The sequence below is a fragment of the Neolamprologus multifasciatus genome, chromosome 18, assembly GCF_963576455.1.
Source record: "Neolamprologus multifasciatus chromosome 18, fNeoMul1.2, whole genome shotgun sequence".
Lineage (NCBI taxonomy): Eukaryota > Metazoa > Chordata > Actinopteri > Cichliformes > Cichlidae > Neolamprologus > Neolamprologus multifasciatus.
In genome coordinates, this window is record NC_140456.1 from 33,390,389 (window position 1) to 33,406,696 (window position 16,308).

A 16,308-nucleotide genomic window follows, 5' to 3' on the forward strand; every position below is an offset into this window, starting at 1 on the left:
AGCTCGCTGAGGCAGAAAACAAACAGACACTATTATTAAGTGCCAAAATCAGTATTTGACGTAATATCAGTGAAATATGAATGCACCTTGTTACTCATGCTAGCTAGCAGTAGCATTAGCTGATGACTCAGCAGCTTTTCCTTTTATATTGATTCCCTCAGTTCCAAAAAACCAGTATGGTGATAACCAAAGACTATTTTTGATCACCAGGTGTAAGTCTCTTTTCAGGTACCTTGCAGCTGCCTGGAGTATACTCTACCTCTCATTCAGTAACAGTTGGAATAGACTCTAGCCCAACAGCAGTCCTGATATGGATAAACAGAAGAAAATGATGGAATGAAGTCTAATTTTTCATTTATTATATGTCTCATATGTGGGTTCATTACTGTAGACTGCAGTCCATGTAATCTTAACGAAAAAAGGAGATGCTGAAAGTCCAAGATTTGCAAAAGTAGAATCCTCTGTGAACCCATCGTTTACCCATTTTAGTATTTCATGAGCTTTGGGGATTGTTTCACACACTGACACTTGAGGTCATCGTGGTTTTATGTGGATTCTGGCCAGCGGACAAGACTCTCATTGGGGAAACAATAAAGTGTCAAATTAGTTTAATGGTTCTGAAGGGACAGCCTGCACTTTAAAAGGAGCAAGGGTTATGGACAGCAGACTGTGTAACAGAGTTGTAATTCAGATGGTGATCAGAGCATCAGACTGGGCAGGTCGTTATTGTTGCTCTGTGCGTGCTGACCCAGCTAACCGCTCTCTGGGACAAACAGGAAGCCATTTATCCAGGGCCAAGTTTCCCAACAGCCTTCTTACAGCAGCTCCAAGATGGGCTCTGTTGTTTTGTGAGCCAGTGATGATTTTAGAACTAAATGAATTTTTGGAAACTGAGCCTGAGAGGCTTATGTAAGAGACTCTCAGTTCTACTCTCCTCTGGGTCAGACAAGAACTCAATCCATCTGTCCAGAGAATATCACCTTGGTCACCAATCAGTTTTTTTTAAAAAAACTATATATTTATGGTTTTTTCCCCCCATTTAAACATGAAGTAACACAGACAGGGTTAACATAAATAAGAAAATATATTAGAAAAAAAAGTTATATCATTGGGGAGAAAATTTTGATATTTGGTTACCAATTCAGAGTTATATATACACAAAAAGAATATCTTATTGATACAAATGTTATAAAGAAATAACACAGGAGTCTAGAGTCATTTCTCTGTGAAAGCATTTACATTTCTCCCAATATTGTTCATATTTTTCTGAAAATGGTCTCAAAGAGAAGCTTAGTCGTTCCATAGTGTGAATTTCATGTATTAATCTGTCCAGTTCGAAACATTTGGTGGTTCCTCATTCAGCCATTTGTGTGTAATAGCTTTCTTGCTGGCAGCCAGTATCTGTAGCTGGTATCTATCCTGTTTCTTTAGTCTGTTTGGTGTATTGCCTAAATAAAAAACACCGAAACTCCCTTAAAGCTGTGACCCAATTATCTGCTTAGTGTGTGCAATCACAGCTTACCAGTAGGGAGAGATTTTAGGACATTCCCAAAAGATATGGAAGTGGCCTGCTGAAGCCTATCCACATCTCCTCCAACATTTCCCTTGGTCAACATTTTTGCTTTGGTGTTCTTTAATCTTAGGTGTAATAAAAAACCTCATAGTGTTCTTCCAAGTGAATTCTCTCCATAGTTCGGAGCTGGAAGTAGTGGCTACAGTTTTACATATATTAGACCAATCTTCTTCAGCTCTATTCCGGCCTCTTTCTTCCATCTAAATTTAATATAGGTGGTAGACAATTTCCTTTCTGTTTGTAGTGTTGAGTATACCATAGACATTTGTTTTAGCACTTTCCCTTTACATATGTTTATAAAGATTTGGACTAAAGACCACCACTCAGTTTGATACAATAATATAAAACTTTGAAGAGGATAAAATATTTACTGCTGGCACGCATTCCAAGTGTTTTGAAACAAAAGGAAGAAATTGAGATGAGTAGAATGTCATCAGAGACATCACAATGGTCTATATCTGGCTGACTACTACTTTAGTTTCGTTTCCTTTACATACCGACTTCCTGCTTCCTGCCCTTTGTCTCTGTGTTTATAGATATGTTTTATGTGATTGTTACGGGAGGTTCCTTCCAAGTCTTTACAAACACTTCTCATTGAGGATAAGCTCATTTTGAGGGTCACAAGCAGCCTAAGCAGAGGTTTCAAGTCTTCCCTCCTCCCTCTCTCTGGCCGCTGTCCCCACGTCCCTACCGAGGCATTCCAGGGCCAGCCGAGCGGCATAATCCCTCCAGTCTGTCTTAGGCTTGGGGTTTCCTGTCAGTAGGATATGTACAAAACACATCAGCTTTGGAGGCATCAAGAAACCAACCATCTCAATCGGTTCCTTTCACCACAGAGGTGCACAGGCTATTTGACATTTACTGTAGACACAAATTAATTATTGTTGTTGTTTTGCTGTCACACATCACTCCGTCCAGGTCCATATCCATTGTTGTGCCTTGTTTTCCCCCCCTTTATAGTGTACTGGTACCTTAATGCTTATTACCTTTACCAAAGAAAATTAGCACAGAACACATTGCCATAAATAATCAGACATGACAACTTCATTATTATACAGACTTTAAGTTATATTTCTTTTTTGCTAAATAACATGCTAAAAAGAGATGAATCAGTACTAACCTATGACAAAAACAACAACAACACTACTATAGAGACTCCAGAGCTCACAGACTAACATTCTGACAACATACAAAAACTCAGTCAAACTCATCAATACGTAAAATGTCCTGAAATGTTGAAACCAGCAAATCATCTGTATCATTTTCAGTCTATTACATCTTCATTATGCTTGGCACATTCCCATCTGTGGCAACAAAAACAGTAATGGCCCAGTGTGTTACGAGCAGCACTGATATGTTTGTTCATGGTCATCAACACATTATTCCACATTTGATATTCTTTCACAATATTGGCTAAAAAAAACATGTTCAACTCATTTAATCATCCCAAAGTAAAACATTTGTTACAATGAAGTGTCATAACTGGCATGGAAATAAATAATAAAGATCACAAAGGAAAAATCATTGAATGTTATTGCTAAACGCAAAAGTATTCCTATAAAAGTCATTGCTGTGATCTTTAGGGTACTCTGTGAAAGGACAGTTTCCACTATATCTGCATGTCTCAGTGAAACCAATGATTGCACTGAAGGCAACAAAAACAAGCTGCAGTTCAACTGCAGCTCAGTTGGAGGAGTTGGAGTGGTGGAGTCACTAGTGGTCTGTCTGTAGTCAATCCTCTTCACTTCCAGACTCTGCACTAAGCTGAGGCTGTGCTGTATGTAGAGTCCCTTGTTGTCCAAATGTGGCACTCTTCTCTTCGTCAGTCATCCAGGTTATTGTAATCTAAGGAGGTTGGAAATACTCGACTTCTTTAAAAAAAGTCTGTTGTCACTGTCCCACCTTAAAGCCTTTGTATCCAAACATGGTTCCTTTAAAGTACACGTCCAAGAAAACAGGAACCTCTTTGTGCTAGGAGTAGATAGTAATGACCTCCCGACCTCCTCCCCGAACCAACAGTACACGGTCTAGACCTTCCATTAAAACTTCCAGGAACTCCATATCTGAGACACACATTCTGGTTAAGGGGGTTATGCACTACTATTAGACTCAATATGCTTTATTATTTTCTTACCAGGATGAATCAGTTAATGCCACTTCAATATCTTTATTCTAAGTATCGGGTTTTTAGGTCTGACGTCATTAGCCGTTTCCAGGTCCACACTCAGGTCCCAAAGCCAAATGAACACTGCAACATCACTGAGAGCTAAAAACTGTCTAAATTCTTTCATCTTTAATAAAATCATCAGCGTTGCTGCTTTACCGGGTGTAGTAATTAATTTTAACATCCATGAAAACAGAATTTATTAAATTTAGGCTACGTCCACACGTACCCGGGTATTTTTGAAAACGCAGATTTTTCTATGCGTTTGCACCTTTCGTCCACACGTAAACGGCGTTTTCGGTCACTGAAAACGGAGATTTTTAAAAACTCTGGCCAGGGTGGAGATTTTTGAAAACTCCGTTTTTGCATTTATGTGTGGACGAGAAAAACGGAGAAAACTGAGAAAATGCAGAAAACGCAGCGTCAAAGGTGTGCGCCTTTTTTGATGTCACACTGTGCGCCACGTTATTGTTTCGGTGAAATGAATTTCTACAATATTGTTACTGTTAATTGTCTCTGCAGTGTTTAAATGCTTACATATACACACACAGTTACTGTCCCTCCACACACACGACTCGGTTCTGCTTCTATGACCCAGCTTTGTTTACTTTTTCCCACCGAGGCTTCTAGACTTCTGATTGGCCAACATTTCTGCACGGTTAGGAATATAGAGCCACCTGTTGCTTTGGCGTGTTCCTAGCAGCGTTTTCCTTCATTTCTGCCTTTACGTGTGGACGGGATTATTTTTTAAAACGGAAACGGAAAAATTAAACGTACAGATCTGCTGTCACTTCCAACATAAATGAAGGCAAAAAAAACTAAACAACAGTGACGTTTGTAGGGTTACTGAAGTTGGGCTAGCTGTTTTATAATGTGCTACATGGTGGTTAGCATAATATAAACACATTATCACAGTGAAGCTGGAGGATGAACGCTAATGTTTTTCCACTTAATAAAAGTTAACGTGAATGCTCCACAAATGCAAATGCATTTCTTTTAGGGGCATGTTCAAATTAAATAAAACAAGATACAAAGCATTAAAACATGTTAAAACACAACAGCCTTAATAAACGCAAAGTAGTCTGGACCCGGAAGCCGGGTTCATACGTCGTCACTTAAAGACTGGATAGAACTGCTGTTATAGTTGGATAGCTTAACTTAGCTTAGAACTGGGGCAAAGAATTAACATGGGTCCAAAAATAACCCAAAATTCAACCTGGAGTTACCAAGATATGGAAACATTAAGGATTTACTTTGTTTTTTATAAGACTGCTTAGAGTCCTATTGAAACGTTTTCAAAACGCCATCTTAGTTTTTATGTTGAGTTTTAGTGTGGTTTAATTAATGACATTAACTGAGTCAATATGCTTTAAAATGCTTCTAGGAGGATTTTTTTAACCTTTGGAAGAAGACATGGTTATTGATTATCCATGCTTAGTTAAGCTAGCTGACTCTAGCTTCAGCATACAAACATGACAGTGCTATTAGGGCTGGGCCATATCATACCATTCACGGTAATACCGGTATAATGTTGGGCAACGACAAGAAAATGAAATATCGCGATAGAATATGGGTAAAACGCGCATGGGCGGTGCCTTTGTTTTCATACGCACACGGCGGAAAAAGCGTGCCGGCGGCGACGGAGAATGAGGAGGGCGAAAGTGGATCGTTGAATGAAACGGATGAACCAGAAGTGGTTTGTAAAAATGCTGCAACTTCAGTGTGGAACTGGTTTAGCTTTCGTCCGTCAGATACACAACAAAGCACTATTTTTGGTAGAGCATGCTAGCGGGCCGTCGTTATTACCGTGTTTTTTGGAAAATACGGCACACTTAAAATCAATCCTTTAATTTTTCTGAAAATCAACAGCGCCCCTTATAATCCCGTGTGCTTTATGTATGAACTCTGGTTGTGTTTACTGACCTCGAAACGATTTTATGTGCACAGCGCTCGAAAATCTGTCAAATGTTTCAGTATGACTTTGCTAAGCTACGAAGCCGCACCGCTTGATGGATTGTCAGAGCATTACGGCTATCGTAGGCGGAGCCTCGCGGAGTGATACGTACTGTGCTTCAACATAATATTACCGTATTGTGTGTATAGCCTCTTTTTAAGTTTTGTGAATATTATACATGGTTATGCTGAGGATATGTCGGCCAGTTTCCACCGGAAATGCCTTTTGGTTAAACTGTCAGCGAGGAATTTGCATTTGTACATTTTTATATAACTTTAATGCACATAAAAAACAGCTGCTTGTTTTTGCACTAATAAAGTTGTGGAGTTGTAAAGTATTTTGTCTAGTGTCAATTATATCGTCAGTTATGTCGTTATCGCAAATTTTCAAATGTATAGCGTGATAACTATTTTTGGTCATATCGCCCTGCTCTAAGTGCTATGACTAATCTAACTCATAGCAAGAAAGTGGGTGCCTAAATATCAAACAGTTTATGTACTGTGGTTGACTAAATGACTGAACAACTCACAGACTGAAAGAAAAATCCAGTTATGGGCTTAATACTGGAGGTACTTTGAAAAAGGATACAGTTCTCATCCCCTTTCTTGTTCTTTGGTGGGCCCGGCATGTTCAGCAAGACGAGCTCTGAGTTACAGGATTTTTTCACCACCACATCGTTCAGTTTCACCGCTGTGTGCATCCTCCGCACATTAGAGTGGCTGCTATGTTTAACCAGAGACATTAACAAGGTCTTTAATTTAACAAGAAAATCATGCAACACAGTCAATCATGCTATACTATCATTCATCTGTCCACTTAAGTGCAGCATAAAAGATTGGGGATGACAATGAAGGATGCAAATGCAGATGGATGCAGTTTCCTTGTGATAAAAGCACGAGCTTTTTGTCTCATCACGTATGCATGCATGAACTAGTTAATCGCTTTTCTACCAGCATGCCAACAGAGATTATTTCACACGTGAAAAAGGTCAAGCACATGCAGCCGAGAAGTGAAAGTTACTTACAGATTCTCCCACTCACTAGAGGATAGAGGATGGGGGACAGAGGATGGGGGGGACACACATCCAACATTAATAGCAAAATATAGCCTCTAAATATTCAGAGATTGTATTTAAATCATCACGCTGTCACTCCAGGAATCACTCCAGCAACATTTTGAGTAAATTTGCAATATATATTCTAAATTATGTTTATGTATGTGTCAAAACTCACAAAGTGTGAGGCAGCATACTTAGCTCTACTTACGGTTTCATGTTGAACATGTCTTTCACTGCCATGTTTTCTTTGTGTTTGTTCCTCTCATTCTGCAGTTTGTCTTTGGTCCAGGTCATGTGGACACGATCAGACGTGGCGCCAGCAGCCTTGTCATTCGCTGCAGAATGAGATGCTGTGTTCCGGTCGTGAATCAGCTGAGCCTGAACAGACGGTGACATGATATAAAGTCTTATTAGTTTCGTTATCTTCACCCTTAATCTTTCATTAGGAGAGCTGATACGGAATATCACAGCTTTTCAGGAAATGGAGACATTATAATATGGAAAGAAAAAATGATGAGAAGAAATGTCTGACATGACAGCAGTCAGAGCATTAAAGTACATGCAGGCTCAAAGAATCACATGAATGAAGAAAAGCCTCAGCTTCCCTCATGTGATGGTAACACTTCTATATATGACTAAATTATTAAAAACCTGCAAATTCATATGTGCAAAACCACCAATAGCAAAACCTTCTACATGTTCTTTTGCAGGATTTGTTTTTACATTTTTAAATGTTATTGTTGACTCACCTTATCTGGCTATAAAATGCATTTGTTTTGTTAAGTGGTTCTCTTTGACCCCATGCAGACACCTTTGGACTAGGCACATGCTTCCAAACTGCCTCAATGATTCCCATCACCAAGAGGGCAGACTCTGACCTGTGGACCTTTCTGCAGCCTTTGGCACTGATTCTCACACCATTCTTCTCTCTCACCTCTGGCTGGCTTTCTTGGCCTCACTGGTACTGAACTCTCACAGTTTCAGTCCTACTTTTCCAACTGAACACAGCTTGTCACCATAGGAGACTCTTGCTCCACCTCTATTCCAGTTAACCATGGGGTGCCTCAAGGCTCTGTGCTTGGACCCCTTCTCTTCACCATCTACATGCTCCCTCATGATCAGTGGTGCTGCAGTGACGGTTTCTGATGTTTCTTATGCTGACAACACACAGCTGTCGGTGCTAAACTCTCCACAATCAAAGCTCCTTGACTAAACGTCTGCATGAAATTATAACATGGATTTTAACTACCTAGCTCAAAAGCAATAGCACTGTGCTTTTGCTTGTGGCCATCAAGACTCTGCTCCAGAAGAATGGAGCTCTTCTCATCGACATGGGTGATCCCCCCATCTCAGCACCCCCTGGACTCAATTTAATTTCAATTTCATTTATATAGCACGTAATCACAACAACAGTTGTGGCACTTTATAATGTGATAATGTTCTACACTTTTATTCCAAGGTTATTATAAATCCGTCACCAAAGCAGTTTTTCTTCGTCTAATGATCATCTCTTGACTTTGGTCATCGCTCACTGACTCTACAACGCAGAGCTTCATCCGTGCCTTTGGTGCTATCTGGCTGCAATCAGTGTTGGGAAGGTTACTTTTAAAATGTATTCCATTACAGATTACAGAATACATGCCCCAAAATGTATTCTGTAACATATTCCGTTACGTTACTCAATGAAGTAACGTATTCTGAATACTTTGGATTACTTAATATATTATCATGCTGTTTACAACTACATGAATGTACTATTGCTGTGATTTATTACTGTTACTGAAGGTCCGCGGCTCCGAACCGTAGTAAAGGGACCTCTGGCTAATACGGTGGGTTCTGTGTCGGGCTGGTAGCCGAAAACTAGCTTTACTTTGTTGTCTGGGTCAACTTTGCTAGCGAGAGACAGAGAGATGAGTTGAAAGGCTGCTCCAACGGAACTTATTGTTTTTGGAGGAAAACACGAACACGGTGTACAGTCGAGTCTTAATAGCTTACTTACAGCTGGGCTCGTCAGGCTCTCTTCTTGGCTGCAGTGGTTATTATTATATTTACATGCTTCCAGCTCCCGTTTTTGCTCGATGACAGCTCGTACTTTTCCTTTTTCTCCTTCCCTCGCTCACAGACACATAACGTGTATGACAGTCCATTCTCCCTGCAGCACGGACTACACTGCCCATGATGCTACATTCTTTAGAGCTATGCCTGTAGCATTCTGCCTGTTAGCTTAGCACAACAACAAAAAGGCCTCTCTCACCCAGGAAACACGCAGAGAGAGCGTCACCCTGTAACCATGGCAACCGTAACGCTGCCGCCTGGAACAACAGAACGTAGCTGTCAAACAAAACCCAAACAGTCCTGACCCGCCACAATATGAAACAGGGAAGTACCGCCGTGTAATCCATTTATTTCAACAAAGTAACTGTATTCTAAATACCACCTTTTTAAACGGTAACTGTAACGGAATACAGTTACTCATATTTTGTATTTTAAATACGTAACGGCGGTACATGTATTCCGTTACTCCCCAACACTGGCTGCAATACTCCACATAAAGCTCAACTGGCTCCTGGTCACGTCACGCATCATTTACAAGTTGCTTCTGCTCATTTATAAATCCTGTTAATGACCTGAGCCCTCAGTACCTGTCTGGCCACCCATACATGCAGCCTTGGATGATGTGATCCTCAGCCATGGGGCTCTTTTCTGTCCCTCGCACCAACCTCCATATCTTCTTTAAAACTCCCATCCGTTCTTCAAAACTCACCTCTTCTTTAATTTCTAGATTTTTTATTATTGTTTTAATAAAGTGTCGTTGAGTTTCTTGAAAAGTGCTGAACAAATCTATATTGTAGTAGTAAATTGTATCTATAAAGCACTAAATTACAAAAATAGCTGGCCCGAGGTGCTTTATATTGTACGGTAAAATTACAATAAGAGAGAAAAAGAGAAAACCTCAACAATCACTGCTCCTACAAGCGCTTGGCAAGAGACAAGAAACAGGACCGATAAAAGTTAAAACAAATAAGCTTCATGCAGAACCCTGGACACACTCTCTTACCTATAGGTAAAATGTGTCGTTCCAGCTCTCCAGTGCAAAAATGCATGCATGATAGGGGGGAAAAATGATAGTGCATGATGCAAAACTATTATTAACTATTATTCTTTGCGTCAGACCTACACATGTATAAGGCAACTGACCGCTCATTGGGAGTTCCACATCTTAAAATCTGAAGATGGGAGATTTGGGAGGAAATAGTCAATACTCTGTTGTATGACTGATATTTTGGTGCCTGCCACTCAAGGAGGACTTTGTGTCCCCCTAGTGGCTGTTTTTGGTTTCTGACACTCTGTTAGCAACATCCTGGAGGGTGAACAGACGAAACAAGCTAATGTCTGTGAAGGTTCTCGGTCATCCAGGTCATCGTAGTCAAAGCAGCTTGCAAAGAAAAGTGTCTGGACTTCTTTAACTAACTTTAACTTAAAGAAGTCCAGACGCTTTTCTTTGCAAGCTCCTTTGAAACAAGCTCATGCATACACTTAACAAGTGAGTTAATTCAGAGCACTGTCTAAAGCATTCCGGCGGTTATGAATGGTTTAGGATAGTAAAGATGATGAATGGGATAGAGCGACAGCCCCAAGGTTGTTTGTTTGGTCCAGTTGCCATGGCTACCTCATCCTCTGGAATGCACTGAGAGTAGAGGGGTGGGGCGTCGGCACTCGAACACGTCTTCCTCTTTATGGAGGTACGCGATACATCCGTGATGCTCTGAATCTGAGCCCATCGTCCATTCACAACGCAGCGATTAGGGGGAAAAGGTCAAAGGTCAAGAACAGCAGAACAGACCGTGAAGACTTTTGCAACACCTTAATATTTAAGCAGTTTTTCCTAAATCCTGTCATCATAAAAATATAAATTATTGTTGATATGTTTGTTTTAACACATCCATCATATGATCATCATAAAAGTCTTGCAGGAAAACATTAAAATATGCCAAAATAACCAGCTTATACATCGCTTTACAATCATTTGAAAAACGTTAAGGATGTCCAGTATGTGCCCGTTTACCTCTCTCTCCCTCTCTGTGCGGGACAGCTGCATCTGTTTGAGCATTTGAGATCTCTGCTCCATCACCAGCGTCTTCTCATAGGTGAAAGCTGAGATATCACTGTCATGCTACAGGGGGAGAGAGAGCATCTGCAAATTCAGTATCAGTGGGTATAGAACTATTATCATATTATGTGTTACATTAAGTAATATAATGCAGATTGAAAAGTGAATTAAAAGTGTAGACAGTCTCACCATCTCCACTACCTCCACCACTGCATTTAAACGCAGTTGGTAGAGAAACATCTGGAGATCTTTCTTCATCTGAATGGAGTTGTCATCCATCTGTGCCACAGTGAAGATTCGCATTTTGCACTTCCTCCATACCTAAACAGAAAAAGTTATTATAACCAACCACCCAGAGCAACACGCCCATCTGCATTAGAAGCTGTTAGCAAGAGATCTTGATTTGCAAACAGGTCAACGGCTATTTACTACAAATCTGTGGGGAAAATGTTTAAAGGTTAAAAGAAGAGTAATTTTAATTTTGGTTGAAGTTGATTAAATGTAGTCCCATATGGTAATTGTCAAGTCAGGACCTACGGGACTGAGAAATGCAGCCACCTTCGAGGCGCAGTTCCTCACATGACCACTTGAGGCTGATTTTTAACTGTCATGTTAAAATGCAAACTTTAGCCTTGTAACGTACATGTTTACAGCCTGGTACCAATATGGTTTTGGTCTCCATAAATAATAAAACACATTCACAACAACATGCATGTGGTGTTGTGTTTGTAAGATTTCCCCCTTTTGGGCATTCCTATGGCTTAAAGTCAGGGGTGTGGCCGTTTTGATTGACAGGTTCAGCTTCCTCAAGAACTGAACTCAAGACTTTATTTGTGGTGTTCAGAACACTTGGTATCGCTGCTGTGTGATAAAGGATGCACAAAAGTCTAGTGAGGACACGTTTTGTATTTGTTTGTATGTTGCTTAGCATTAACTGGCATTAATTAGCATTAACTAGCATTAATTAGCATTAACTAGCAGATAACTGTGTCTGCTCATTGCTCCCTTACAGTTCATGGAAGCAGCTTGATAACGAAGCTTGCTAGCATTAGCCAGTAAGTTAGCATACACTCATTTCAAAAGGAAACTTCTGGCTGGAAGACAGCAGCCACAATGCTAACGGTGAGAACATTGAGACACATTTTAACTGTGTATATAAATGCACTCTATTCGTCCTGCTTACTGTGGCGATTTATATTGTTGTGGCGAATCCACTTAGCCAAAAAAATGGATCGGACATCAGTTGTAGAAACGATAGTCTTTATATAAGGCTTCAAAAGGGGAATGTACAACAAATAAACTTCTCAATATCAGAGCAACATAATGGCTTCCCGAAACTTTCTTTGCTAGCTAAAAACCCAGAGTAACTTTCGTCTACCACAAAGGATTCTGGGAAATGCAGTTTTCTAATAAAAATACCTGTTAAATGCTCCCCTTTAGCAGAAAATTAAATCTATAATTAACAGCTCTCACTAAACATGTGGCTAACACTTAAATCATTTACAAAATAACCAAAATGCTGTTATCAAACAATAAACTGCAATAAAGTTACAACATATAGAATTATTGATTTTTATCTTACTTTGGAGTCCTTGTTTTTTCTTGAACGGTGCTCGTTCATATTTAAATTCAACTAAAGAATCTTAAAGTAAAAAGATAATTTAGGCAACACAAACAAAGACACACCTTGTGCTGACTAAGTAAGAAAGGCAGAAGCATGAGCAGTCCACCATCATGTACGATCCACCACACGTCAACCGTTCCCTCCTTCAGACGCTCCTGGTTAGCAGGGAAATGGTCGATGTTCTTGGCTACAAGCAGAGCCTGATGCGCCGAAGTCGTCTCTCTAACTGTTTCTGCAGGGAGAGAAAAAAGATGTTCCCGAGCTCTGTCCAAAATCTCTAACCTTGTGCGTAAATACGGCGGCTCTAAACACTGGAAATTATGAAAACACCAGCAAACAGAAAAATGCAGCAAAGGCACATAAAACATGGAAGAAAAAGAAGACGAATAAAACACAAAGGACGTAGAAAAACCAAAATCTCACAACACACAGACGTGTTTTTGGGAACACATTACTGTGACATTTTTCTATTTGTTGGGGTTTTCTTAAACTGCAGTCCATTTGAACCCTCAGGGCCACCGTAAATCTGTAAAACCATAAAATCCTGGAGCGCAACAATAATTGTGACTATCGCTTAATTTGTCATCTGCATCTGCAGGACATCTGGACTAAAAACATCTGTAATCTACTCGGTAATATGTGATCACATGTCTATATGGTCATAATAGAAGAAATGTAAAAAACAATACAGTAAATGTCAAATGCTGATATTTTTGGCATTAATATGTTTGTAATGACATCTTTTCTATTTCTTTACAATAAGAATGTTGCTATAACATTAATTGTTGTCCACAGTATTTAAGTAGTTATGGATTAGCCAATGATTGATCTCAGTTATTACAGCTTTTGAAATGTTGCCTCATCAGAAAGCCTTTTTAATTTTGTAATTTTCTCAGTATTGTGTTGTCACACAAAACCTTTCTGTTGAGTTTACCTATAAAGTTTCTCCTTGCGGAGGAGTCCCGGTTCTGTTTCCAGCCTGTTGGCCAGGCCATCAGCACGGCATTGTGTTTCATTCCCCCCAGTCCAGCTGACTGAATGAGTATGGAGAAACCGTCTCGCAGGCTGGACGACACCACGACGTGAGAGAAACCCTTCGTCTTCTCCGCAGCCATGGCTGCTTTCAAGTTCTGCCGGAAGCAAGCGAGGAAAAGAAAGGAAGAGTTTTAGGTAGGGATGCAACGATACCAATTTTTTCAAACCGATACGATACCGATACTTGGATCTGAGTACTTGCCGATACCGAGTGCAAAAACCGATACTTCTACCACACACACACACACACACACACAAACACAATTAATTGGAAGACAGGTTTTATTTTATTCTCTGCCGATAAAAAATTAAATCTTAATAAAAATGACCACAAAAAAATTTCAAGTGAAAAATAAGCACTTCTGTTAAATTATTGCAGAGTCTCCACATTGTAATTTAACAAAATATTACTGAACTATTGGCACTGTCTCGAGCTTTCAGAATAATAAATAAACACTTCTGTTTATTTATTATATTTCATATCGCGGCTCGAGTATGCTGAGAAGACGGTGCAATCCTATGTTTTCCACGACCGGCATTGGCTGGTCATCCAGAGCGATAAAATGAGTCGAGCCTCTGTTATTTTAACTATCCGTGGATTTTCTCTTGACATTTTTCATCGCTTTTCCAAAACCTGAGTTAAAGTTGGCTGTTCCACACTGCTGACATTTTGTTTAGCCTAGCTACAGCAGCCTCCAGTTTCTCTTTTTTATCTGGAGCTGCCAGTCTCACTCGTCTAACCCTGTGCCTGTTTAGCGCGGGATGTCCCCCTAGTGGCCAATCTAAAAAACTACAACAGAAATGACAAGCCACCCTCTGATTAATGAAATAAGTTAGTATCGGTTCATGGTATCGGTTAACTTTTACGAGTATGAGTACACACACATTTTACAGTATCGGCCCCGATACCCGATACCAGTATCAGTATTGGTTCATCCCTAGTTTTAGGTGCTGCAATATTTTGATTCATTCACAGCTTCAGCAACATGTTGGTTCGTATTCGAGTGAACATATAGAGGAAAACAAACGTAATTACAAACATAAGAGACACATGGAAAAAGGTTAAACGCAAACATTAGCATGTACGGTGAAGTCAAGGCCGATGAGAGCGAACAATTGAACAAACTGAGAAACCTTCTCTCCTTTCTTGGCCTCGTCCCCTCGGGTCATGTATGTTCCCTCCAGGACGGAGCAGACGATGGTCAGCCCCTTCCCCGCTTTGAGCTGCGTGGCGAAGGACAGGAGACGAGGGTGTGTCACCTGAAGGTCTGAGTTCAGTTTACACAACACCAGCAGCTGAGGCCTGAAGACACAAAAATACAAACGTGTAGCTGCAAACAACCGAAAAACAATCAAAGTAATTTTGTTGTAGACAACTGTCGTTCTTTAGAGGACAAGATGATAAGAAATGTAATGACTGTCAGTGACAATGAGGCTGCAGCTTAACTGTTTGAGATTTGAAATATCAGATTCAGAAAAATAACTGTGCCGAGGTAAAGGTGATGTCATATTGTTCAACATTTGTTCAACAGCTCAGATCTGAATATTCAGTAGATTAAATGTAGAGCAGCAGATTTCTCTGCCAATCTCTGAGTTTAAGAAGAACTTGTTTGTGATTTCTAAGTGATTAAATATAGACCGATCATTATTTGTTGCCTCTAATTAAAACACTCTATTGTGAGAGAAGTGTTTTTGCACTCACCTCCAGTTTTTGGTGTGTAGCGGTGCCTCCTCTAGCCGGATGAGAGCATAGCGTGCTGCATTTAAGGACAGACCTCTGATTCCATCTCCCCACTCCTTCACTGCCCTGCACCACCATCAAAACTGTTTTACTACATCTCAACAAACAAGAACTCATTTTGATTTTCAGATAAAGGTGTTGTTGGGATGGGAGCGTATGTGGCTCTAAAACTTGTAGAAACCTTTCACCACCTGATGGCGTCCTTCCAGTTGTGCAAGCTGCCAACTCCTTGCACACTAATGCATCTGCATAACATTAGAGATGCAGGCTTTTGAAAAGAGTGCTGATAACAGGCCAGCTCATTCCTCTCTTTAAATCGGCGAGTACAGCGCCCGTGTTTTTCAATTTTAATATTTTTATTCATCTGGCCACAGAAGATTTTATATTTGGCCCAGTGAACATGCCGGTTATCGGTCATATTCTTTGCAAAAAAGAGCTTTAACCTGCATTTGTGGATGGCACAGCAAACAGAAATGTTTTCTGGAACGGTTCCTGAGCCCATGCGCTGATTTTCAGTGACATAATATTGTCTCTTTTCATGCAGCGCCAACTCAGACCCTTTTTGGCCTTGTCTTGTGCACACGGATATCCAGATTCTCTGAATCGTTTAATGATATCATGTACTGTATATGATAAGATAGTTTGCATTTCTGAAATTGTTCCACATTTTGTCAATTTGTCACAGTTCTTTGAAGACATGCGCATTTTATATTTATTCTAAATATATTATATTTTTCATTGTTTTTCTCATATTTTAGTTACTGTATTGAAGTCTGGGGGAATACATATGAGAATACTATAAAACCTCTAAACTTATTACAGAAGAAAGTGATACTGTGGCGGACCACCAGGTGGCTCCACTCACACCCAAGTTGAAGGGAAGTGCAGGGGTGGAGATTTTGGCGCTAACTATATGCGATGTTCTGAGAGTCAGTTAATAAAGTTGGAGTGACTGAGACACTGAGACCTCTCCTGTCGTTATTACATACTTCCACAATACGAATGATTCATAATGTGAAATATAGAGAACATACAAATAAATTATTTAT

General features: G+C 40.0%; 1 protein-coding gene across 6 annotated transcripts in view; it reads right to left on the reverse strand.

Moving 5' to 3' along the window:
* Positions 1-1,036: 1,036 nt before the first annotated feature.
* LOC146498434 (solute carrier family 12 member 7-like) overlaps positions 1,037-16,308 on the reverse strand; it is a 45,706-nt gene continuing 30,434 nt past the window's right edge. For 3 of the 6 annotated variants that reach the window (XM_085141214.1, XM_085141218.1, XM_085141219.1), the window contains 11 exons: positions 15,221-15,325; positions 14,653-14,821; positions 13,418-13,613; positions 12,546-12,715; positions 11,049-11,180; positions 10,815-10,922; positions 10,419-10,520; positions 6,957-7,126; positions 6,716-6,730; positions 6,280-6,413; positions 1,037-3,636 (listed from right to left, as the gene is read on the reverse strand). In XM_085141214.1, the coding sequence (XP_084997340.1) occupies positions 3,545-3,636; positions 6,280-6,413; positions 6,716-6,730; positions 6,957-7,126; positions 10,419-10,520; positions 10,815-10,922; positions 11,049-11,180; positions 12,546-12,715; positions 13,418-13,613; positions 14,653-14,821; positions 15,221-15,325 (1,393 nt within the window). In that variant the 3' untranslated portion in view covers positions 1,037-3,544. The remainder of the gene's footprint in view (positions 3,637-6,279; positions 6,414-6,715; positions 6,731-6,956; positions 7,127-10,418; positions 10,521-10,814; positions 10,923-11,048; positions 11,181-12,545; positions 12,716-13,417; positions 13,614-14,652; positions 14,822-15,220; positions 15,326-16,308) is intronic. The other 3 variants (XM_085141215.1, XM_085141216.1, XM_085141217.1) reach the window with 3 other exon arrangements.